Genomic DNA, 26,748 nt, shown 5'->3' on the forward strand with positions numbered 1-26,748 from the left:
TAGTCCTTTTTTAACATCGCTAGTCTCTAAGGAAATGGTGGTTTTTCTCTATTTTTAGCATAAGGGTCAATAGGAGTATTGCCCTTTTCTTTAATTGTTGTCAGTTTCCCTTTAGTTTGAGATTTAACTGGTACTTCTACTGTGGTAGGATCTTCAGTTTCAACTATGGTATCTAGTAAGTTTACTTTATTAGTTTGTGTGGAATCCTCAGGCATTATTACTTTGTTGTCAACCACTTTTCCTGAACGGAGAGTTGTTACGGCCTTTAATTATCCTTGTATTAAATTTTCATTACTAGGATTACCGGTTAATTCAAAAAACGTGTTTGTTGATTTTGGATTAGGTACAGGTTGACCTAGAAACACGCCTTTTTGTTGGGTCTTTTCTTGGGATAATTGTTAGATGGATATATTGTTAGATAGCTAGTAATATCTGTTGTTAAGTTTGTATGTATGCATCGAATCTATCATTTTGGGAAGGTTGAGTTGTCATGGGTTGTGTAGCAGGAACTATCTCACATTGATTATTAACGGGTGGATTTTGATAGTTGTTATTTACCGGGACTAAACTTCTATTATTATAATTACCTTGCCCTTGTCCTTGCCTTGGTTGATATTGATTATAGTTATTGGTAGGCCTAATGTCACTACTACAGAAAAGCTCATATACCACTGTTATTTACAGTGTAAAAAGCCTTTAGCCACTATTTTCATACTGTGGTAACAACCACCGTGACAAATACTTCTAACAAAACCGTGGGGAAAAGTACCTCTTATATACCACGGTTTTGAGTAAAACAGTAGTATTAGGATTTACAAACCGTGGTTAATAGTCCGAAAAGCTTGGTCTTATATTTACAAACCGTGGGAAATAGTGATGATATATACGATGGTTGGATACAAACCGTAGGTTATATAAACTGATTATACCTCGGTTCTTATCAAACCGTGGTGTATAGTCATTACAAACCGTGGGTTATATAAATTGCTTATACCTCGGTTCTTATCAAACCGTGGTTTATAGTATTTTTTTTTTTTTTTTTATAAAAACCCCTAATTATTTGATTCTAATCATATTCATTCAACCTGCAACCCTGCCCATTTTCACCATATATATCCACACTGGATTTAAAAACACATTGCTCAAATAAACAATTCATAGTGCAACACAAACAAAAGAAATAAATTTACACATCCAACACAAAGACATTGAATTGCTAAAAGAATTTTGAACTTTTTTGAGTCATCAATAATGAAAGAAACATCCAAATTTACTTGTTATATCAAAATAATAATGACCTAACTTGTTGCATCAATAAAAAAAAACAATCTATTTGTTCTATCTAAAATATCAAAAAAAAAAAATGGTGAGACCAAGCACCACACCTTAATTGGAAAGGGTCAAAACCTAGCTAAGACTCGATGCTTGGCTCGAACGCTCCATTATGCTGGATGAATCTAAGAATTTCAAGTCGAACAACATCAAGTTCCTCTTGTGTGTATGTATCTTTGAGGGATAGATTTGTCATCTGCACGATCAAAGATAAAAAAGTATATAATAACTAAATAATGAAGAGTAACACAAAATAGAGAATGCTAGTGTATGATTTAATTATACCTTATTTTCAAAAGAATTATCTGAACAAGCTTCCATTATTTCTCTCATAAACTTCATTACGTAATACCCACACTCTTTACTACGGGTTGGTGCGGGCCCTAAGTACAAACATGGAAAATATTCATAAGCATATATTTTTCCAAACACACAAGATGTATGCATAAGAATTTGTTTATTACCATAATCTTTCCCCCACTTCTTTGGACCTTTACTTATTTTCCCTTCAAGTCTTTCTATTTTCATGACCGCACTTCAAAATAAGATCAATGTAAAACCTAATTAGCAAGTAAAAGATAAGCACGTAATGATCTAATTATTTCATATACATACACAATCATGACAAACCTGTTAAAATAGATATCCATATCATTAGATGGTAGATTATGCATCGAATCCAACCAATTAAAAGTCATCCGCGATATATTAATAGCAATCAAAACCCAATGTCCACTACAAAAAGATCAGTGGCATGTGTGGTTAAAAAAGAAAAATTAGACATTAAAACTATAATATACATTCCAATGAAAATGATAAAACATGGATAGTATTAAAAATATAAGACAATATCCTTACCCTGGATTATAAGGGATAAGAACAACTCTTTTTCCACTTGTATTCTGCAAGCTCTCCACAATAATTTGAGTTTTCTCATTCCCATTAGCTCTTGTGAAAGATAAAGGGTTTACAAATCCGACGACATCACGACAACTCACAAATTCTTCATAAAGAATCCTAGAGAAAGAAAAATAAAGCAATCATAATTACTAAAACTAAATATGAATATCTAAGATTTATGATAGCACCAACAATGAAATTTTGCAGATATTCTAACCTCATGTATACCACCAAAATAGCAGCATCTAACCAACCCATGTTACATACATCCATTATATCGCTTTTCTCCATAATGAAACTACCCATATTATCTCCAAACAATTCTCCTCCAACTGGAAAATGTATCGAACCTTGGTCCCCTGGAAGCGCCATATTGAGGAATCCCACAAACGAATCTATTGCGCCTTGATTATGACTATCACTAGTTTGATTTTTACTTCCCTAAATTAAAAATTCAAAACAACCAATTATTAAAAGAGAAGCCAAATTCAGAAATCGATTATATAACTTCATATTAAAGAATCTTGTTATTTACCTCAATGTCGTCTTTATAATAAACATGGTCCTTTGGCCAAGGAACTTGTGTGCCAAGAGCATCTGCGACATATCTAAACTCCTCATTCACTTGTATAGGAAGAGCAAGATGGCCAGCTTCTTCAGAAACAAGCGATACAAACAAATAAACCTAACATTATTGAGTCCCAAAGGGTAACCGTGAATTTCTTTTCGTTTATTTCCCTCGTATACCAAGCCTTCAGCAACAATATTTGTTCTGCCAACCGCAGCCAAATAACATTCTTTTTCCTATATAAATGTCTAAGTATCATAATAAGCACACAACATTATATTTTAATAACATATTACGTGTAAACTACAATTTACCTCCCCTAGACCAAATGTTTGACCACGTGTTTTCTTATTTGCCTTGTTCACATGATCAAATTGAGCCAAATTACACTCTAGGCCCTACAATTGAAGTATAAATCTTAGAACCATTTTAAAATTATATATATAATGTGTAAAACACTACTTACCTCTCCTGGACCAGATGTTGGACCCTGAAATGATGTTTGACCCCGTGTTTTATTCTTATTTACCTTGTTCACACGATCAGATTGAGCCAAATTACACTTTAGGCCCTACAATTGAAGTATAAATCTTAGAACCATGCAACATTATTAAAATTATATATATCACGTGTAAAATGCTACTTGCCTGTCCTAGACCAGATGTTGGCCTCGAAAATGGTGTTTGACCTTCTTGTGTTTTCTTATTTGCTTTGTTACCATTATCTGCTTTGGGCTTTGATGGAGGTTGGGCTGCCTTCCTATTTTTTTTCAGCTATTAGTCAGAAAAATAAAATTTGCAGTTATAAGGTCGGAATGCATAAAATGGTTGGGTCAAACTGTTGTTGCACAAACACTAGATGCAATGATGAATGATGCACAAATAGATGGCAGGTTACCAATAAAAATAAATAAAAGAAACATTCACAGTAGTAACTTACTTGCTGAGCATTTTTTACTAGTCTACCAGATTGATGTTTGCCAGATGAGTGTATCGTTTGATCAATATTGACACTCGTATTGCTGTTTGAAGAGATTTTTTCAGATGGTAATGAGTTATCTTTGTCCTCCAACCTTCTGACTCTATCCAACAGCAACCTAACGTCTTCCTGAAGACGGTAGTTTTGGTCCCGTTGCTCTTGAATTGTTGATTCCAACTTTGTAACATGTTCCTTTGAGCCACGTTTGTTAACATGGAAATATGTGGTGGGGGTGATCCCCTTTCCAACTGCTCGAGTGCGACTAGGATGCTCGGGTGTGCCCAATGCTAGAGTTAAGATGTCTTTACTTCCTTCAATAACTACCTTTCCCTCCTCTACTTCCTTAGTCAGCACATCCTTCAATTAAGTTTTGAAGTAAACAAGGATTTAGCAAATCCAAATTACATTCATGTCTAACATTAAAACATAATAATAAATTATTAGAAAACTTACAATCTTTTCAGGCACTCTTTCCGTAGCTACTTCAATATATTTTCCTTTTTTTGAGTAAGCTCTTTTCCATATTGAAGGCCTTCGATTTTTTCCATTAAAGGATGGTCCCAACTCTTTTTTCTATGGTTACAAAATAATCACGCAAACGACAGGGTTAATACGATGCATGTCTTCGAAACTCTTGGTTGAAGGTTTATCATACCCAAACAAATTAACAAGTGCCTACATGTATAAATGTTGAGACAGACAATGTACTCACCAATTGTTCTCCAATATCAGCAAATCCCGCCTTGCCCGGCCCCCGGTGGTTATATACTTTTGCTTTCCGGCTGTGAATTAAGTTTGCTAATTTCCTAGAAAACATGGAATTAGTCGTCTTTAGGAATAAAAAACAATATATGGGTTTAATGTGATTGGATGTCTTTAATAGTCAAGGAATTAATTATCACAGCACACGTCAAAGGCAATTTGGGGAGGTCACATTCCTATTAACAACCTAGGTTGGCACACAATCCTAGACTATCAAAGGGGCTGCCTGAGTTCAGATGTGCAAAAATACCGCTTGTAGATGACATCCTATGACAGCAGCAATTTGGGGAGGTCACATTCCTATTAACAGACAAGTAAAGAATTTTTAGAGGACCAACTATTTAAAGGTGCTTACTGTGGTGGGTTTGTGCGTACAGTGATTGCCATGTTGTTAGGGCCTATATTGACAACATTCATTGTGTTGACTGGAGAACAAAAGAGTGAATGAGACATTTTAAGGCTTAGTCACATGATTTTCATGACTTAATGTTGGAGGCATATGCATTTTCATGACTTAATGTTAGCAGGAAGTCACTACTTAGCTCCTAACTCTCCTCTGCCTAGCTCCAACTCTCACTCGTCATAATGATTTTCATGACTTAATGTTGGCAGGAAGTCACTACTTAGCACTAGCAGCAGAAGGTTCTATTTACACAGCAGTAGTAGCTACCCTACAAGGAATGCATATATAAAGATAGCAGTCACTATCCATAGCTCCAACTCTAGCTCGTCACTCAAGCTCTGACAAGACCTCAGCTTTAGCTCTGTTATCCTTGTTCCGAACATTTCTTGAAAGTCGACTACAAGTTATAAATCAGAGGGGGAAGGCAGGTGAAGTCCTTTCCTTTGAAACTGGCAATGCCCTGGATTTCATTGGAACTGGAAGGAGAATCAAAGGTAAGCCAAAGCTTTCCGCATAACGTCACTACCCGTTCCCTATAAGCCATAGCTCCTCACTCTTCACTGACGCAACTATATCTCCTAACTCTCCTCTGCCTAGCTCCAACTCTCACTCGTCATAATAGTTTCATTTCGTTCTCTGTTGTAAACAAAATTTTAGTGAGCTTACGCTTGGGGCCCTGTAACTAATTAAAGCTTAGAATATAATGGAAGAGCGACTTCAGGGAAAAACATTACTAGAAGCAGCTGTAAACAGATGAGACCTACTAAAGTTCTAATTTTCTGGAAAATATTTTGTATAACTTATATTTAACAACAGTTAGCAACACGAGTAATTCATGACTGATTTCAGGATGGAAGAGCAGTTTTCAGGGAAAATAATTTACTGAAAAGTGGTCGTAGACCAAATTAAACCTAAAATGTTCTCTATGAAAGGGAAATACTTACCCATGTAATTTAACAGTTAACTGACAGAGCCCTTAATAGCTAGGCATATTTGCACCTAGAGCTGAGATGATTTGGCCTAGACAGGACCATGAATTACTGAATTCCACTGGGCAGCATGAAAAGAGAGGTCTTAAAGGGCAATAAAGTTTCCAGTTGGCTATCCAAGGGTAGGATGCACACCGCCATGACAGACTTAAGGATACTAAGAAGACTTGATGTTCAGAACAGAAGGGCAGACTAAGAAGACTTGATGTTCATAACAGACTTAAGGATACTAAGAAGACTTGATGTTCATAACAGACTTGATACTAAGAAGACTTCACTAGGTAATATCAGTCAAATTCTTACAAGAAACTACCATTGAAACAAATTCCATATCAACCAACGTTTCATTATAAGACAAGTCCAACTTCTTGAGTCCCTTCGTGTTCACCCCAAAGTGGTTAACAACGGGGTCTCTCTCAACGACATCGCAGCTTTATTAATGCCAATTCTTTTTAGTGCAACACTCACTGTGGAACCAATTGTCTTAAGGCCTTCACCTGTTACTAGACAACAACTTTGTAGCCTAAGACTTATAAGTCCCCCGATATTCTCTCGCAACAACTAATAGGTGATTGTTTTCAAGGTCTAAAGGCAATCGGAAGGTCGAAGTTTTTGAATATTCGATCCGCTTCGACTAATAAACTGATGAAGACCCTCTCTACTACCACCATCATAGAGTAATAGTGAATTAAGAGAACTACAATGTTCAGCTAATAGTAATAAAATTCTATCAACAATAGTCCTACAAGTTCTAATTTCCAATTCTTGTAGAGCTTTTAAACACTTTATAAAGGATGTAAATGAATTACCATCTCCAATACCTTCACAACTTCTCAATTCCAACCTTTTGAGCTTAGTGCAACTTCTCCACAACCAGCCCAAACCGCAATCCCCGACCCCAAGTCCTGATACACTAAGACACTCTAAAGGCAACTCCGATGATTTATGTGAAACACTAGACACCCCCACTTCATATTCTTCATCAAATTCCAATCCAAATTCCTCTTCTCCATCAAAGTCAAATTCCCCTGTTTCAACTCTGTTTTGAAACTTAGTAAAACAGAGTATTTTAAGAGAAGGGAAAGAAATAAGCCAAGAGAAAGAAAGAGGTAAAGAACAAGAGATTGTAAGAGAAGTAAGATGTTTACAACAAGAAGATAGAGAAAGAATAGCAGAATAATAATAGAGGCGGATTCACATGCAGCAGTCAAAGCTTTTAATGGGAATGCCATTCCATGGACACTAAGAGCTAGATAGATGCAAGCAACTAGGAACATACAGGACTGGAAGTTATTTACTCGTCTTTTCTATAACTTTTCCCCTGTTCTGTTCTCCATTTTGATTGCCCATAAAATTACGGGCAAATCATTGTCACTTAAGTAGTACCATCCCTTCCACATCAACAAGAGCCTCTACTACCTTTACAAAGACTCTCTTTCTCTTTGGTCCATCTGGCTTGAAAGAGTGAAGGCCATTACGAACAGCTCCGAAGGGATCAGCGCCCACTTGTCCTGAAGGCTAACATCATCAGCCCCGACTCACGAGGCTTAATTGTTCTTCAAACGATAAGTAACTCTAGACCCTGACCCAAGAAGTTGTAATCAATCCAACTTTTAGCTGATGTCATAGTAGAAGAATTGGAGTTTATCCTTCATTCATGACGTCCACATTCGTACAACAACCATTCTAAAACATGAAAAGCTAAGTTTATTTGCATCTTCAATAGGAATTTCTGTTGTAGAACCACCTACCAAGTCCCTCAACTACCCCTGTTCTAGTACCAGAAAATATTCCAAATATGTAGTATACCAAAAAGGTAAACATATTCTAACGGAGTCTAATCTTCTCACTTTTTCCAATTGTAGGTTAAGAACTCAACCTCAGGAAAAGGAAGACTAAGAAAAAACAGAGTAGAGGTTCCACTACATTTTTATTTTCCTTTTTAGATAGAAAATTACTGGGTGATGTTCACAGCCATCACAAGTTACACATACCAGCAGCGCCAAGAGCATTGACACTATCTGGATGAGTTTTTCAAGTAAACCCAGTGCTATTAGGTTAATTAGCATAGATAAGCATCTGAGCCTCCGCTAAATGGTGTATGTGAACTGATACTAAAAGTACCACTACGCTTTGGCAGACTCTACTTGAATGGGAAGTTCTTCACAAAGAGCTTCTCATGTTAACCTGTTCAGGAGTACAAACATCAATGTCATTGCCGTATACAATGAAAATATCAAACATCAACGGCTTCTACAAATCAATCAGTCCAACTTCGGAAACTCCTATTTGTGGACTTAAAAGAAAAAAACATTTAATGAAAGTCACAAGAAATACCGCTTGACTTATACCAGAGTATGGTAGCAATTAGAATCCATTGCTCCGATACGACTTAAGAATCCAACTGAACTATTTCTTCTTCCTACCACCAACTTTTGATTTCCGGAATATTTAGCCCCGTATTCTTTCTTGAGCGAATTCAAAATAGTAGGTCGGATACGGAATCTATTATATTTGGAACGGAGAGACAGAATATAAAAACTACTAATCATTAGTATGAAAATGAGCATGAAAAAAGCAAAAATGAATACCAAATTACTAAAGAGACTACCAAATTACTATGACTAAATAGACTGCCAAATTACTATGAATATCTAGCAAGCGTCTAGACTCGTGAGACTCGCCCCCAGACTATGACTAAAGAGACTACCAAATTACTACCCACACCCGCACCCGGTAGAAAATCCAGCAGAAAGTAAGAGCACATGGGCTGAGGTTTTAGAGAAGAAGGCTGTAGGAAGTATCAGAAGGTAGAATGCTTGTTAACCATAAATGAATACAGTTATCCAAAACCAATCAAACTAACAAAAATAAGTTATCCTAACCTAAAATTTTGGTGTCAGCCTTGACTTCACAAATCTTTCCCAATCTTCCTGTCTAATATTTTTCTCGTGTTTTTTAGGCGGCTTCAAAAGCTTTTCAGGTTGGTCTTTGTAGGGAGTGATATAGTACCTAGTCAACCGACTCTTGAATTCTTTCCATTTCTCACCAATATCTTAGACAACACCCTTCTTTTCATCTTCTGTCAAGTTGAATTTGGCTTATAAAAAAAGAATAAGCTATAAAGTTACAATAACCTAAGACTAATTAGACAATTAATAGTACAACTGGAGCTATTTACCTTTATAGTAACCCATAACAAGTCTCTCACTTCATCTCTGACAGCATGCCAATTTTCATAATCAACAATAGAGATTCGGGACTCCGCTAACAAACCTGAGTAGCTTGCCAAATCCTTTCCGCCTTCCCCTATACGTTGACCATCTTCATTGTATTGAACATTCAATAGTTCACCCTCTCTCATTTTTGTTATCCTTTTGCATTGAACTGCTCCTCTTCCTGTCCTTTCTACACTTGAATCTTGTGTATTGTTAACTTCCATTGGTGTATCGGAAGTCTCAACTCCCATAACTCCCATATCTGAATCGAGAATCTCGGATCCATGCTGATTTCTATAACCGAGTATAACATGAAACAACATATGAAATAAGCTAGTATCAATAACTTGGACAATATTAATTAAACAATAATAAGACAAATGATCATCCATAACATGAATTAAAGTATTAAGGCAAATATAAATATCAAAGTAGGTATGAATTCACATTTAATAACAATATTCAATAGTCAAATAATAAAGGAACAAACTTGTTCAAACATCCCCATAGAAAGAAAAAAAATCATAACATGCTCTAACTTAATCGTTAGAGGTAGGGTCAACATAAGTCCCCTCACAATCTACACGCCAAGATAAGATGATACTTGATGCACCGAACTAAGGAAGTCGACATCTGGAAAGACTTTACTACTTGTATGATCTAGCTCATCCTCATTCCCTTCCCCAAGGTAGTCTCTTTCAGGAGTCCTCAAAGCTACTGACCATTTTGGATCGAGTTGGTCAGGTACATAAAAGACTTGCTTGGCCTGAGAGGCCATCACAAAAGGGTCTTCCTTATGGCCAATTCAACCAAGGTCAACAGAAGTGAAACCCAAATCGTCTACTTTGATGCCATTTCTGTTGTCAACCCAGTCACACTTAAATACTGGGACTTTGAGTACCAAATAGTCGAGCAGCCATATCTCAGTTATAACACCGTAGTAACCCATTTCTTAAACAACGGGGTTCTTATCCTTGGCACTAGAAATTTGCACTGTTGTAGCCATTAAACCCACACCACTATTTTGGTTTGCTAGTGAAGCTTCATGATCCTTTGTATGAAAACGGTATCCACCAATAACATAGCCTAAACACTTTAGAACATCTCGACGAGGTCCTTGAGCTATAACTTTCAGGGTGTTTGAAAGTTTGTTACCGGTAACTGCTGCCTCCTCCTTAACCTGATTATCCAAGTTTTCCAAGAATCTTAGTCGAATTTAGCAAAGTTGTATTAGATGTAAAATAATTTCAGATAATCTTACCCTTTGACGAATCTAATAAATGAATGTGCGAGTGTGCTCATCTTGATACCATTTGGCTGACTTACGAGGATAAGTAAGCTTTAGGTGTTCCATATGCTTCCTATCAAGTTAAGAAAAAAGCTTGGTCACCATTATCTGTCTAGGTGAAATAAGGAAAACAAAATCCTATACTAACGTACTCGATATAAGGTTGAACGTCATTAGTGTTTGCCAAAACACATTGATGAGCTTGCTCCCAAGTCTTCTCGTCGACTTCAACAACATTCATACCACCAAGAGGCTTTCCCTTAGAAATTGTATTTTCTTTCTCCGTATCATTAGTATCCATGTTTCTAACTAATGGGACTCCCACTGCATTCACTCCAAATAAGTACTCGCTAAGAAACTCAACAGCTCCTTCAAGGATATAATTTTCAGTAATGCATCCTTCTGGACGATTTCGATTCCGCACGTAGCCCTTTAGTATTTTCATGAACCTAATATTCAAAAAGTAACAAAAAAAGAGAAAATACAAACAAACAAACAATCAAATTGATGAAGCTTTACTAAATTATTGAAAGTAGTTAATTCAATTTTCTGTGTACTTGCCTCTCAAATGGATACATCCAACGAAAGAATAATGGCCCACAAAGCTCAACCTCCCTTATAAGATGAACAGATAGATGCACCATGACGTCAAAGAACGATGGTGGAAAGTACATTTCCAGTAGACATAAAGTGAGGGCCAAATTGTCTTGAATTTCCTTTAATTTGGACACATCCACTACTTTGGTGCAAAGAGAGTTGAAAAAGAAACACAACCGAGTGATGGTATACCTCACGTGATTTGGCAACACTAATCGTATTGCCACAGGAAGAAGTTGCTGCATCAATATGTGACAGTCATGAGACTTGAGACCATACACTTTTAGATCTTGCATCAACACGCGGTGTCTAAAATGTGAAGAATATCCATCTGGCACTCTGAGTTCACGCAAAGTGTTGCAAACTGTTACTTTCTCAGCTCTAGATAACGTATGACATGCTGGTGGAAGATAAGTCCTATTTCCCCTTTTCTCTGGTGCTAGTTCCTTCCTCATGTCCATTTCTAAGAGGTCTAGGCGACTTTTGAGGCCATCTTTTGTCTTGTACTTAATGTTAAGTAGTGTGCCGATGATGCTATCACAAATATTTTTCTCAATATGCATGACATCCAAATTGTGTAGCACAAGCAAGAATTCCCAATATTCAAGCTCAAAAAATATAGATCTCTTCTTCCAATATTTACCACTTTCATTCTCATCAAAAGTGCTAGGCTGCTTCTCTCGTGTTTGTGACTCTTCATTGGATGCCTTTGACTTCTTTCTTGATGTTTTTTGCTTTGGAATCACCAGCTTTGGTTTCCCCCATCTAACTTTCATCCCTTTGAGCTTCTCTGAAATTGCCTCTCCAGTTAACGGGTCTGGATGTGATCTTAACTCTTGCTAACCATTAAATGCCTTCCTTTGCCTTCGATAACGATGATTTTGTGGAAGGAACTTTCTATGGGACTGATATATGTTTTTATTCGAGTGTTTCAATCTTGTAGAATCAGTTTTCTCACCACATATTGGACAAGCAAGATATCCCTTGACACTACACCCAGCTAAATTTCCAAGAGCAGGAAAATCATTGATCGTCCACAGTAGAACAGCCCTAAATGTAAAAGATTCTTGCTTGTAGGCATCATAAACCTCCACACCAGGATTCCAAAGAGCCTATAAATATTCAATTAAAGGCGTAAGGTAAACATCAATATCATTACCAAGTTGTCCGGGGACCTGATATCAACATTGTCAGCATCAGAAATTTTCTCTTCATACATAACCATGGTGGAAGATTGTAAGTGATCAACATAACCGGCCAGCAACTATGCCTAGAGCTGAGATTACTATGTGGATTGATCCCATCTGTCAAAAGAGCAAGTCGCAGATTTATTGGATCTTCAGCGAACTCTGGCCACCTTTTATCAACCTCTTTCCATGCTGGAGAATCTGCTGGATGACGCATTTGACCATCAACTTCTACTCTTCTATCTGCATGCCATACCAAATCCTTTGATGTCTGAGCGGTTTGAAACATCTTTGCAAACCTTGGGAGAGGCGGAAAGTACCACAAAACTTTCGCAGGCGCTTTACCCTTCTTTTCCCCGATATCTCGACGCTCCACAAGTTGGACAACTAGTTAAATCCTTGTACTCATCTCCCTCAGAAAGTATGCAATCATTGGGACATGCATGTATTTTTTGAACTTCCATTCCAAATGTAGACAAAATATTTCTAGCTTTGGTCATGGATTGTGGCACTTCGTTATTATCCGGCAACATTTTTCCCAACACCTTCAATAGCTTGGTAAAACTCGTGTCTGACCACCCACTACTGGCTTTCAAGTTGAACAATTCCACAAGGGAGAATAACTTTGTATAGCTTTTGCAACCTTTGTACAAAGGTTTCTCAGCATCTTCAAGCAATTTACAAAGCTTTTCAGGATTCCCCGTGAAACTCTCATATGCATCATTAACCATTCTAACCGTGTCCCCAAAATCACATGGGGTTTCCATATCAAAGTCTTGACATGGAGGTTCATGCGTGTCAATACTTCGGGACTTTCCATTGTGAGGCTTTTCCCCATGCCATATCCACGTTCTGTAACTTTTTTCAAAACCAACATGAAACAGATGATCCCTGGTATCGTCCAAACTCTTATGCAAGTGGTTCCCACAATTAAAGCATGGGCATCTTATGAAATTAAGATTGTCTGGGCCTGCATGCTCTCCAGCACATTTTATTAAATACTTGACCCCTTCCTCGTATTCATCAGAAAGTCTATCCATAGTCATCCAAGGCTTATCCATACTCAATGTCAGAAATTCAATACACAAGTACTACATACACATGAAAAAAAAGGTGATTAAGCAAGATAAAATCATGCAATTCATAGATTTTGGCTCAATCTGGTGGTTGAAGCAAATACAAACATACAATATAACCTTGTACTAATCAACCTAAGGTGTCAAAAGTGTAGCGTGGGAATGGATTTAGGCGTATGAATGGGGAAATTCCTACTTTCCTTACATGTGCCCGCCACCCACCTAGATACTTGGTAGACTAAAATGAAATAGTTAAGTGTCGTGATTAAGATTAGGGTCTTGATACTAGAAATTCCTAGCAATCATAATATTCAGTACCCTAACTTTGCAAAAAAAACACACACACACAATCAACAAATTGAAAGCTAGTAATTTTTTTTACCGTTGAGTACGTGTTTATCTATTTGTCAGCTCAAATCACGATCAGCCAGGCGTTCCTGCCCAATATATCAATCAACAATAAGCAAACTTGCAAACTAATAGTAAAACAACAGGCATAAGAGCTTCTAAAATCAGTTTATGTATGAGAACAGTCTCCATCTCTTACTCATTCAGTCAAACACCTTAAGCCACTAACAAAAACCGTAAACATGAACTGCCAAGCCACTATACAAGCAACTACATGCCATCACTAGGCCAATATATCAATTAACAATAAGCAAACTTGCAAACTAAAAATAAAACAACAGGCATAAGTTTCTAAAACCAATTTATGTACGAGAACAGTCTCCATATCTTATTCTTTTAGTCAAACACCTTAAGCCACTAAGAAAAATTGTAATTGCCAGGCCACTATATAGGCAACTACATGCCATCACCAGGCCATTACAAGTTTTACTAGGCTACTAAAAGGCAAGTATTTAGTGAGAGCTAAAACCTTGCTAAACCTTTCATTGGACCACATTTTGATGCATCGAGACAGTGCTATGGGAATTCATATAATTTTGGGACCTCACATGAAATTCAATGAAAAATATCCCCAAGCAGTTCAGTGAATTATAATTTGAGGAATGCAAACACCTGATCAATGCACCTACTATACTGGGGGAAGAAAAGCACTAAACACACGGCAGACAGTGTGATACAAAATCTATTCGAATGATTCGCTCAAATCCTTTTGGAGTTCTGACAAACAGTAACGATTTTCTTAAGGTGATTCAATTGAAAGTACTAGCCTACTAGGAATAACTTAGTGATTCTAATAGCTGAGTATATTTACATTCCCCCCACCGGACCCCACCTCTTTTACAAGTTTAGTATCAACCAAAATGATTTTTGGTTAGCAAGATCCCCTAATTGTACAAGTTTTATCAGGCTCTAGTAAGAAGGAAAACAATGTCCGCTTTCATCTATCTGCTCAAGACAGTACATGGGCTGATGCATTGTAGACCGATAATGATTTTGGTAGAACCAAATGAGCACAAAGGTGGAAAATAGATAGAAAAAATGGACTAGGCCATCAGTTCATCTACATTATATTCACAAGACTATACGTCCATTTCAAGCCAAGTTACTCCTTCCGTACTTAGGTCTTTGATTGTATTTTGAGTACTTGACCTACTGATGTTGGTAGGCACACTTGTGAACTGTCTGTAGTAATTTGGTGAGTATATGTGGTCGTTACTGTACATTGTCATTGACTATCAAAAGAATCGCCAGTTTATCATCTTCTTTGCATACCAAGTTACCTACATTCTACAAATGCTTTGAAGCCTTCATCTTTTCAACTAGAAAATTGGTGTAGCATACTGCATTCTGCATATAACCTCAAAACCACTGGGTTTATGTTTCACTTTTCAGTGCGTATAGAGATGACACATTACACATCTACTTAGTTAGATCCAGGTAAGTAGGTAAGCAAAAAATAAAAAAGAAATACCGAATAATCTGGCATATGAACGCCACCATTAAATTACAGGATCAGATTACCAATTGTTAGTTAAATAAAATAGTGACACTTACAAACGAGGGTGTACAACTACTGGAAGGAGCCCGTACACGATAACTATCAATAGTCAACATTCATCAATGTTACCGTTTGGAACGTCCTGCAACAGAAAGGAGAATCTTCTTTCTTGGTCCCTGCAAATCATAGCAACCATTCATAAATACAGAAAGGTAGGTAACATCAAATAACAATAGGCAGTATAACCATGAGTACCTATTACCAATAGAAGAAGAATGATGATAACTGACAGAGATTAGAACACATCGATGGCAATTTAAGAGGCGCTAGACGGTTCAATAATCATATAATGGTTCCACATGTTTCAAATCTTCAAAGAATCTTCTTAAATAATACTAATAGAACATCATTGCTACTATTAGAGTATTGGGTAAAAGCAAATGATACCAGCACATATATGACTTTTAACATTTACTATTTTACTCGATTACTTTTTGTTTATATAATTTTTCTTTATGACATTAGTTTCTCCACCAAATCTTCTTGAGCTTCCTAACATATTTAAAGAAATATATGATTCAAGTAACAAACACTGTACTGACCAAGCACATCAGATTTACATCAAGACCAAACTAATTTAATGGTGGCTTGTTATTTCGGTTTGGGCTACACATTGGTTTTTAGTGAAATCCGAATGCTGTAAATATTTAGGCTACTTGTATGGATATGGGCTGAGCACTAAACTATGGACCTAGTCGAGTCTGTGAGACTGTGAGTACTGGGTAAGTACTAAGTGGAATTCAGCACCTCTAGAAAGCCAATCCCTCGTAACCCATGTGAAGGGGATCATGCCATGGCAGAGTGATCCGCACAAGCCCTCTGGGGATCAGCTATTCAAAGCATCAAAAAAGCTAGGACTACCACAAAAATCCTTTTCTTTGTATGTAGGATTCTTGGCCTCCAATAGAAGGGTCGAATATTGTTAGAAAAGCACATATATTGGAACCATTAAGACCATTCACTGGAGAAGCGCGGGGCTGGTCACTTAATGTTTTCTCAGGTTTTGTACTGTTATCTGCAAAAAGAATTAAAAATTTCCTATAATAAAAGTATTGTCCTTTGAATTTTTGTTTTGATTTTGTGAAGCCTAGAAAACACTAAACAACTGGGAAAAGGCATTGCCACATAGACATTCCATCTTGGGGAAATCCTGCACAACACTCCCGACAATGGCTATCTCTTGACAAAGGTCCAAGACAAGTCCATATATGCAGATCGCAAAACAACTGGGTATTATGATCTCCACGACTCCATCTAGACTAAATCACCCCTACAACCCTTGTTTGATATCAACATGCATTTGTTGGACGCTAGAAATACCCCGTGCAAAAATATAACTAGGAACTTTAAACACACGTCACTGTAAACGTTAAAGGTTAAATGATTCGATATACACGTAACCATATAAGAAATGAATGTCAAAAAGTATGTATAGGTTCTTATGGACATGATTTTGTTTTTGTTTGTTGTGTTTTAGTACTAGGATTCTAAGACACGATCGAACATACCCCTCTCCCCCTACGATCATGCTCTTTCTTTGCAACATAAAGAAAATTAAAAATATAAAATAAACATCAACTAAACAGGTGAAGAACATTAGCGAGGGAAATCTTTTTTTTTAAACATCAAAAGAAAAGATTAAGCAAAGTTAAACCTAAACCACAACAGAACATAATCTATCTACTCTCCGATTTTTTTCAAGTCCCATAACATGTCTGCAATTTTTACACTAAAATCCCCAAATTTTAGAGTCCAAATTTTGCAAAGAAAAATTGGAAAGAATTTTTTTTACGAACCCTATCAACAGCTACCAATGATATAAAGCAAAAACAATTGCTTTACAACCAAAATTGAAATTAAATAGAGCAAAAAACAATTACATGATAGCCGAAATTGGTGAGAGCTGTAGAATAAAATCACTACTATTCTGCTGCTTTACTGGTGGCGATGAGAGACCGATAGAAGTTGAAGAAGAACCCTAGTGGATGATGGAAGTTAAGAAAAAAAAAAGAGACCGATAGAATTTTAGAGAGAGTTTCGGAAGTTAGAAGTTTTGAGAGTCTGGGAAGTTGAAAAGAGTAAGTTTTAGCGCCATAAGGTTTTTTACCCTACTTTCTAAATATTAATTTTTCTTTGGGAGTGGGGTTTTTGGTAGACTGACTTTGTCCACGGTATGGTTATATTTTTGCACAACATTAGCCACTTTTTAGTTGATACAGTGGGGTATATGAACATCAAAATACAAATTAGGCGATATTGGTTTGTTCCGTGGTATATAAGATACTATATACCACTGTTTTACGAGATTAGTGGCATTTGCTTTTATCGAAATTAGAAAAGGTATTCTTACTGTGGCATATGACTATTAGCCACTGTTATTAGGGAAACAGTGGTATATACGCTTTGACCTACCGTGGCTAATGAGCATTTATGTAGTAGTGTGTTTTGATTATTAAAACCTGGAGGTGCTCCTTGATGGTGATTATTACACCAACTAAAATTAGGATTTTGTCTCCAAGGTGCGTTAGGTATATTATTAAAAGCACAGACATCTTCTGGCTATGATTGTGGTTGTTCATAAGCAAGAGGACAATAATGATCGGAATGTTCAAGACTATAACAGAAATTACAGCGAAGATCAAGAGTTTATATTCATGAGAGGAGTTGGTTTCTCTTCTTGTTTATTGACAGAAAGGGCATCTACCTTATGAGTGAGAGATTCTATTAAAGTTCTAAGTTCAGAATCTTGTTTTACCTCAAACATGATGGCTGCCTTAGCTATAGAAGAAAAAGGAATGGAGCGGGAGTAATCGTTACCTCCCCAGTTGTTACTTTTCTTGGATTGATTATCTATAAAGTTATAAGCATCTGTAGCTCCTTTACCTATCTAGGAAATTTCCTCCATTCATGATATCTAAAATCTCTTTATGATGTTGGGATAGGCCTTTGAAGAAGGCACGAACTAGTGTGTCTTTACCAAGATTATGATGGGGACATTCTACTAGAAGATCAGTGAAACAATTCCAACCCTCAGAAAAATATTCTTGAGGTTTTTGGCAAAAGAAATGAATATGTGATAGCATTTCATCAGTATTTTGTGGCGGCTAAAATTGTTTCATAAATAACTCTACTAGTTTTTCCCATGTATCGACAGAGTTTGGCTTTTGTGTTGTTAGCCAAGCAGCCACTTTGTCACCTAGGGTGAAAGGAAACACCCTGAGCTTTATTTATTCAGGTCTTACGTTAGGATGATGAAATGTAGTAAGAACTTGGTGTATCCTACGTAAGTGTTGATGAGGCTTCTCATGGTCTAACCCATAGAAAACAGGTAGCAGATTAAATATATTGGGGGGATTCTAAAATCTCCCATAGTATCTGCAAGAATTTTGCAAGACTTAGGTCCATCATTTAAAGCCTTATAGAAATCAGATAGGGGTCTCTCTGCTATTTCTTCACCCATTTCTACAAATGTAGTGTTGATGGGTGTAGGTGGTGTGTGTGTGGTGATTGGTGAATTTCTAGATAGGCGATTATTTCTGCGTCTACGATAAACTAATATGGCAGGTTTATACATACTAGATCTTAATATCATGCAAGTTTTAAGTCTATTAGGCAGTTCCTAACGAGTATGCAAAAATATCCTGATAATTACTAGAAATAGAATCCTTTGATAGTAAATTCGAGGATGTATAGAGGTGTTACCTGGAGCGTCCTTGCTAAGTATATAAATAGCGTCTTCAACAGCCTTGAAGCACGTCTATATTATTTGAACAATTATACAAGTACTGATCCTGGTACACGATGTGGATTGTGAAGTCCTGTAAAAAGATTAACCTTATTAGTTTTTGAAGTTTTAAAAATTAGGAAAATACTTTTTACTATGAGCTTCGTGTTGGGCCTTGATGTTAGGCCTATGAAACGGGCTTTGGTAGTAGGTGGGTTTACTTACTAAACTAATATTTAATTTTTTTTTTTTTTTTTTTGTATTTTTTATCAAACCAATGGCTAGGTCACTTAGGAATTTGAGGGAGGTTGTTTGTGCGTGCACGTTTTTTAATTAGAGAACCCTGAATTCTGTTAGTTTGCTAGACACCATTTAGAATGAAGAAATATATATATCGGTCAGGCTAAGTTGACACCCCTAAATGACACCCTAAATTGACACTCCTACTAAAATGTGCACTTTTACAATGAATTAATGGCTGATTTTTTGTGGAGATGACCCTCTTACCATGTTGATCATGTCTGCAAAATTTCAATTCATTTCGATATCTCTAACCTTGTCAAATTTATTTACAAAACTGGAAACATATAGACCGTTAAAAAAATTGCAAACTTCAACACAACTTTTGACAACGTTACACATATTGAAATGAGCTGATTTTTTTAGAGATCATATCTATAGTGGGGAGATAATATCTACGTTACCAAAAATCGACTATTAAATCATTGTGTTTAGTAGGGGTGTCAATTTGGGGTGTTTTGTAGTTGATAGCATACGAGTACTATACTGTACTCGTGAGATAATCTTGCAAATAATATTAAAAAATTAATTTAAGCAAAATAACCTAGGGCGCATGCACGCTTAGAAATTAGGGCAAATTAGACGCAATGCGTGCCTAAGCAGTAGAATGCGGGTTGCGCTCAGTGAAAGCCATTTGAGGGCGCGCGCGCGCTCGTGAGTTAAAACTAGAGTTTCAAATTTTTAGGGTCAGGTCACAGGAGGGCAGGGAGTTGGTTAAACAACTTGTATGCTCTCGAACAGTAGCAGAAAAATTTGAAAAGATTACGAACAGTGTTTTCAGTGTTGGTTTTGTGAATAGTAAAAATAGTGTTTTTAATCTAAATACGCGTAATGTAAATGAACTAGATGGCCAGCGGCGCCATTGATAGTAATGACTTGATTATAGATAATTGAATAGTCATTTAGAGATGCTTGAACCGTAGAGAAAGAGGTGAAAACAGTAGATAATATACTCTCAATATTGTAGAAATAAATATGAGTAGTCGTGTTCGCCAAACTCTAGTCGTACACTACTTGGATGCAAATTTAGATTAGATAGATGCTTTACTAGTGAGAGTCAAAACAATAGATTTAAGGGTGAAAACAGTAGATGTAATGATGATAAAAGGGATTAGAGTAGGGAAATTCCACCATGCGATTCGATTTACTATTAGTTAGTTATCGAATCGCTTGTTTGATCCCTAGTGAACACCAAGTCCTCTCGGATCAAAGCTTCACTAGCATGAGAGTTTAGCTCCACCACAAATCTCTTTGATGGTGACTCTAAACTCTAGTTTTATGTTGTGAGCTCTATCTCTAGACACTCACCACAAAGAACTTGAAGTTCTTGCAAAACAATTAGAAACTAAATGCTAACCATCCTCACGTGGCTTCATGAACCCCCTCTAATGGAGGTTTAGCCTTGTTTCATTGGATTTATTAATCTAAAACACTGAATCAAAGACATAAGTAATAAAACAAGAATTGAATATGATGAACTAAAGCAATGGTGGCTACAAATGCTAACCCTAATGAAAGTAAAACTAATTAAAACTAAACTAAACTAATTATTAACTAAGGAGGGGAAGGTAGAAGAGGTGTCAAAGTGTTTAGCCTTAACCCTCTTTATATACGAGAGGGTTAGGGTTACATTTTCGTGCATGGGCCAAAAAGAGGGACTTGGGCCTCTAAAGTGAGCCCAAAGTCCATTAGGTTAAGTCTAAAGAAGCCACAGCTGCTAGAATTTATTTATGTGCCCTTTTCATCCATTTTTATAGCTCTTATTGGGACAAGACTAGGTCCATTGGAAAGCTTATTCCGAGCCGGTCATTTTGACATAAGATAAGCCAAATTCCAAGGCCTTAGTCCAAAGATATGGCCTGTTGAAGTTCTGTTGACTTTTCTGTCCTTTTTCTACCCGTATTGACTTTGACTAGACTTGAAAAAGGCTTTTCTCCATGATTCTTGGGCTTTAAATGTAGAACTTCCTTAGCAATCATCTTGACTAATTTTTTATGCAAAACTGGTGCCTATAGTCACCTAATCAACTTCAAGTCCTGAAATGCACAAAAACACGTAAACAGTACTAACTCTCATTTATTATAAACATAATTGGCCTAAGTATAATACTATTAAGGGGTTTAAAATACACTTTTGGGTGTTTATCACGACTCTTGGCAAAATCTTCCATCTGATGAAGATAACAAGCTCTTTACAATGACCACAACACATCTACACGTACATGCTGGTCGACTACTTCATATTTCGTCTATGAGTATTTTCATCAGTCCAACTCAACTACATCATCGGTAAGTATTCTTATTACACTGAGGGCTAACCCCTCAACATGTAAATAATACATACTATATTCTATCTATATTCATCAACACTCGATTTATATAATAATTCTAACAATGACTTCTCCAGACTGTTAACAATATATCTACTTATATCTTTCCGCCCTTCGGCAAAGTCCAAAAACATCTCACAATCTTTACAATGACTACAATGCATTTACATATCATAGTCAGTCACCTAACTCTATTCACAAAGGCGACTCCCGCATACACATCTTTTCACTGAGGGCTAGGGGTGGGCAATGGGCCGGGTCGGGCTAGCCCGGCCCTAAACATTTAAAGCCCTTCAAATATTAGGGTCGGGTCAGCCCGGCCCTAAAGTCAGCATAGGGCCGGGTCGGGCCGGGTCACAAGTCTAAACCTCAAGCCCTTACCCTACCCTAAGCCCTCTTTAAAGGCTTTAGGGCCGGGCCTATATATTTTCTTTTTTTTTACTACATCAGTTTTAAAACTCATTTATATTACAAAAATGTACAATAATCTACAAACTCAAAGTCCAACCAATCTAGTAATAATCCTGTATAAGTCCACAAATTTAAAATGCACATCCACAATCTAATGAACTGAAGTACATCGAGGGTTCGGAATTTGTTCTTCCTTGTACTCAAACCTCACTAAAATTACATTTTAAATTGAAATACATAGACAAATAATTATATTATCATTTTAAAGGAAGAAGTAATAGATATAAAGAAGAAACATAATAGTTTTGGTTAAGGGTCATGAAAGTTGTTAAACTATTTGTAATATCATAAATTATTTCTATAATAGATTCAAACAAATATAATATTATCTTTCTTCTAATTTAAAAGTGATTCAAGCTTTGTATATGGAAATGAAAATATTGGCTTTTGAACAAGTGATGGAGAAAGGTTTGAGATTACAAATGTCATTTTTCTGACAAAGGTTGTTTTTTGGTTTCTATGTTACAAATGTTTGCTCTGTATTTTGCTTTAATGGTGTGGAAGGAAATCTTTAGTTTTAAACTTGGCTTGGATGTGAATAAAAATATAATTTATAAGAAATAAGTGAGAAAAGAAATTGAGAATAATAAGTTATGGACTTTGACTTGATGATCAAAGGAATAAAGTCTTATTTTTTATTAGGCTAGTGCTCATTGTTCTTCATGGCTGTTAAGTTGACAAGTTTTTGTTATATAAGACAAGTTATTGGAAGTACCCTTGAGTGTAAGTGATAAATTACAAAGGACAATGTTATTTTAATTGAAAATATTTAACAAAGAGTTGGACAATTATGGTATGTGTATTTATAGTGAAATTGTGAAACAGGGCCGGTTAGGGCTTGGTTAGGGTCGGGCTAATGAGGGCTGAATTAGGGTCGGGCCTATGTTTTATAATCTTAGCCCTAGCCCTGCCCTAGAAGGCATTAGGGCCGGGCCGGCCCTAAACTCTGTGAGGCCTTTAGTTGTGAGGGCTTTATAAGGCTTAGGGTCGGGTCGGTCAGGGCCGGGTTAGGGTCGTTAGGGCCAAATTCCCACCCCTATTGAGGGCTACCTTTTCTATTTTTCAACTTCATTATCCATTCCATCTGCATATGTTGGAACAGACGCAAACATACACTTCATCAAAGAGACCATCTATTCGTATGTGTACTCTTACTACACCTAGTCACGTCTATGCAATAATGACTGCGATTCCTATATCGACTCGTGTCAAGCACTAGACATTCACACAAATACAAACAATCTGCAAATAGCAATGAGACAAAAGGAAGGAGAAGCCAAAAGCCAAAACGATAACAAGAAATGACAAAAGAGTGTTTCTACAGCAACACACATTATGAACCGAATGGCAAACACAATGACGTGGCTAGGGAAACTCACGTGCCTTTTTGTTTTTTTTTTTTTTCCTTTTTTTTTTATCCTTATTTGTTTTAGACTTTTAAGTCATATAGTTTATGAAAACTGTTCAACTTCTCTTCTCTCTACTTTCCAGTACGTGAGAACAAAATGTCTTCTCTCTCTTTAGCTCTCACCATCTAAGTCGTTAGTTGTCGAACCCGTTTCTTCTTGCTTTTCTATGATCGATCAGAAATGGATAATGAACCTTTTTGCTTTGACTTGAATAGATATCATGAGGATGTTAAAGGAGATGCAATGGAGGATGTAGAATTTCAGAGGGAAAATGAAGGAGATGAAAATGATGAAGTTACTCAAGAGACCTTGAATAAACCAGAAGTGGGAATGACATTTGATACTGTTGATGATATATTGGAGTACTACCAAAAATACGGCAATGAAAAAGGATTTCCCGTGAAGATTAGGAGTTCAAGAAAAGATGATAATGGTGTAACAAGATATATTACTTTGACGTGTTGTCGAGAGGGCAAAGCAAGGAGTAAAGGTAAGAATGTGTTCAAAATGCAACCCATATGCAATACTAACTGCAATGCTAAAATCTGTGTTGTTCTGTGTCCTGATAGAAAATGGAAACTTAATACCGTTTTTCTTGATCACAATCATGTGGTGAGCCCGGGAAAAGCACAATATTTTAAGCAAAACAGAGAAGTACCTCCATCGGCAAAAAGGCAGCTTGTGTTACACGATCAATCAGGTATTCAAACAAGTAAAAGTTATTATTCACTCGTGAATGAAGCCGGTGGTTACGAGAATGTGCCTTATTTAATGAAAGATGCTTATAATATTGTTGAAAAAGAAAGACGCTTGAGACTTGGGTATGGGGATCTTTGTCGGCCGTCAAAATTACTTTATCAAAATGCATGAAAACAATAGTAATTTCTTCTCTTCGATAGATTTTGGTGATGATGGTAGATTGAGAAATTTATTCTGGGCAGATGCAAGGAGCAGGGCGGCATATGAGGAGTTTGGTGATGTTATAACGTTTGACACAACATATTTGACAAACAAGTATGACATGCCATTTGCCCCTTTTGTTGGGGTGAATCACCATGGTCATTCAATATTGTTTGGATGTGGCTTGATTTCAAATGAGGATACAAAGACTTTTACTTGGTTATTTTCCAAGTGGCTTTCATGTATGAAAAGTCGTGCCCCAAATGCAATAATAACTGATCAAGATAGAGCAATGAAGAATGCTATTGAAATTGTCTTTCCAAAGACAACAAGACATAGATGGTGTTTGTGGCACATTATGAAAAAAATTCCTGAGAAGTTGAAGGGGTACGGTATGGAATATCAGTCAATTAAGAGTTGTATGAAGTCTATTGTTTATGAATCTTTAACTACCGCTGGGTTTGAAACGAGTTGGATTAAGTTCGTTGAGAAATTCAGCCTTGAGAAAAATGAGTGGTTGAGTGGTTTATTTACTGAGCGACATCGTTGGGTTCCTGTTTTTGTAAAGGATACATTTTGGGCGGGGATGTCTACCACTCAAAGAAGTGAGAGCATGAATGCGTTCTTCGATGGGTATGTTAACTCAAAGACTACTTTGAAACAGTTTGTCAAACAGTACGAGAATGCTTTGCGAACAAAGGTGGAAAAGGAGAAGAAAATTGACTCAGATACTTTTAGAGCTTCTATTCTTTGTATAACTAAGTATAAGATTGAGGAACAATTCCAAAAATGTTACACCAATGAGAAATTTTTGGAGGTTCAGGATGAGATGAAGGGTAAGCTTTATTGTACTTTGTCACGCATTGAGGAAAATGGAGACATTGAGAGGTATGAAGTTAAAGAGGACTTGGTTGGAGTAAAACAGCAAGATGTCACTTTTACTGTTATGTTTAACCCTGTTGATTGTGACGTTAAGTGCATTTGTCGCTTATTTGAATTTCGAGGGATCTTATGCAGGCATTGTTTAACAGTCCTGATTTACAAAAAGTTTGAAATTGTGCCAGAAAAATATATCATTCGCCAATGGAGAAAAGATGTGGATAGATGTCACACAAAGATTAAAATTCTTTACTCAGATTGGGCTATGAATCCTGAGAGTGAGCGTCGTGATAGATTGTGTAATGCATTTTATAAGGGGGTAGAGTTGGCTATAGAAAGTGAAGATACTACTCAAATGGCAATGGGTTGGATTGAATCGTTTATTAATGAGTTGAAGAACAATGCTGGAAAAAATGCAAATAGTCAACTAACTTCATTAACTAGGAGAGTTATTGATTGTAATAGCAAAGGAAGTGCTACCCTTCTTGATCCGCTCTCGGTTCGTCGTAAAGGTCGACCATGTAGCAATAGGATTGTAGGAAGAACGGAGAAATATGTGCAGCAACAACATAAGAAACAAAACAGTAAAAAGGTGCGTAAACTAGTCAATTATGTTATACTTTTGTTCTATGTATTAATTTTGTATATTATGAGCTATGCTTCTTATTAGTTTATTTTATTTATAATTATTAAAACCGTAGGATGACGAAATTGCATCTAAGCTCCCTCATGGTTCAGAAGGCATTTCTAGCTATTTCAATTCTTTGCGTGTGAGTTTGATCACTTTAGTTCTATGTAATTTCAATTATTAAAAAAAAATAAAGTAAGTCTGTTTTTAAGTGATGTTTTTGTATTTATTAATCTTCCAGGAGAAAGAAATCGAATCTCATATCCCTCATTGTTCACAAGATGTATCTAGTTGTCTCGATGCAAATCACGATCAGTTATCTATCCAATTTGATGCTTCTAGAGGGATACCTAGCCAGTTTGCTGTCTCACATAATGATTTTCCAATGCCATGATCTATGATCAATCAAAATTATGTCGAGGTATCATTTGTTACTAATAATATGATTGTTTTGTTTTGTGTACTTCATTTAATCAATTTTATTTCAATTAGTAACAAGCAATTGCATTCTCACAATGTTGCAGGCTCATGATTACACATTTTGGAAGGGGTTTTTGAATGAGATGAATAATGATCCATACTTATGAATTGATGAGTATTTTGAACCAAACCCAACACCATCACTGTTAAGAAGAATATTGAGCAAAAGAAGAACATGGGTGTGTTTGTACTAGTACTAGTACTGCTACTTCTTTTGGGTGGACATCTCTTATGATTCTGTTTTATTTGGTGCTATTTTTGGTTTGCTTTCTATGGCTGCTGCTCTTGCTATTGCTATACCTGCTACTGTTGTAACTTGGATCACTGTTTTAGTACTACTTGCTTTTGTTGGTAAGCCTAGAAG

The 26,748-nt window shown here is 36.5% G+C and overlaps 2 protein-coding genes, 1 long non-coding RNA gene and 1 pseudogene across 3 annotated transcripts; 2 read left to right on the forward strand and 2 right to left on the reverse strand.

Moving 5' to 3' along the window:
* Nucleotides 1–1,213: 1,213 nt before the first annotated feature.
* Nucleotides 1,214–1,700, reverse strand: LOC147510746 (uncharacterized). Its single transcript, XR_015216869.1, has 2 exons — nt 1,618–1,700; nt 1,214–1,528 (listed from the first exon to the last, which is right to left on the reverse strand). It is a non-coding gene; the product is annotated as an uncharacterized LOC147510746 (long non-coding RNA).
* Nucleotides 1,701–10,102: 8,402 nt separating this feature from the next.
* On the reverse strand, nt 10,103–12,755 carry LOC147510747 (uncharacterized; annotated as a pseudogene).
* A 10,922-nt stretch (nt 12,756–23,677) lies between these two features.
* On the forward strand, nt 23,678–24,367 carry LOC147510748 (protein FAR-RED IMPAIRED RESPONSE 1-like). Its single transcript, XM_086598232.1, has one exon. It carries the CDS (start codon nt 23,678–23,680, stop codon nt 24,365–24,367), a length of 690 nt encoding a protein of 229 aa, XP_086454358.1.
* Nucleotides 24,368–24,408: 41 nt separating this feature from the next.
* LOC147510749 (protein FAR1-RELATED SEQUENCE 5-like) lies at nt 24,409–26,298 on the forward strand. The gene is made up of 3 exons (XM_086598233.1): nt 24,409–25,868; nt 25,978–26,046; nt 26,146–26,298. The coding sequence occupies exons 1-3, from the start codon at nt 24,519–24,521 to the stop codon at nt 26,296–26,298; spliced, it is 1,572 nt and encodes a 523-aa protein (XP_086454359.1). The 5' UTR covers nt 24,409–24,518.
* Nucleotides 26,299–26,748: the final 450 nt, after the last annotated feature.

Source organism: Coptis chinensis, chromosome 3 (genome assembly GCF_015680905.1).
Source record: "Coptis chinensis isolate HL-2020 chromosome 3, ASM1568090v1, whole genome shotgun sequence".
Taxonomy (NCBI): Eukaryota; Viridiplantae; Streptophyta; class Magnoliopsida; order Ranunculales; family Ranunculaceae; genus Coptis; species Coptis chinensis.

What these genes read in the sequence shown, in the direction of transcription:
- LOC147510748 (XM_086598232.1), top strand. Translation starts at nt 23,678, where the DNA reads ATGGATAATGAACCTTTTTGCTTTGACTTGAATAGATATCATGAGGAT.
- LOC147510749 (XM_086598233.1), top strand. Translation starts at nt 24,519, where the DNA reads ATGCCATTTGCCCCTTTTGTTGGGGTGAATCACCATGGTCATTCAATA. An exon ending in AGAAACAAAACAGTAAAAAG is followed by an intron (nt 25,869 to 25,977) that starts GTGCGTAAACTA and finishes TTAAAACCGTAG; the next exon opens with GATGACGAAATTGCATCTAA. An exon ending in GCTATTTCAATTCTTTGCGT is followed by an intron (nt 26,047 to 26,145) that starts GTGAGTTTGATC and finishes TTAATCTTCCAG; the next exon opens with GAGAAAGAAATCGAATCTCA.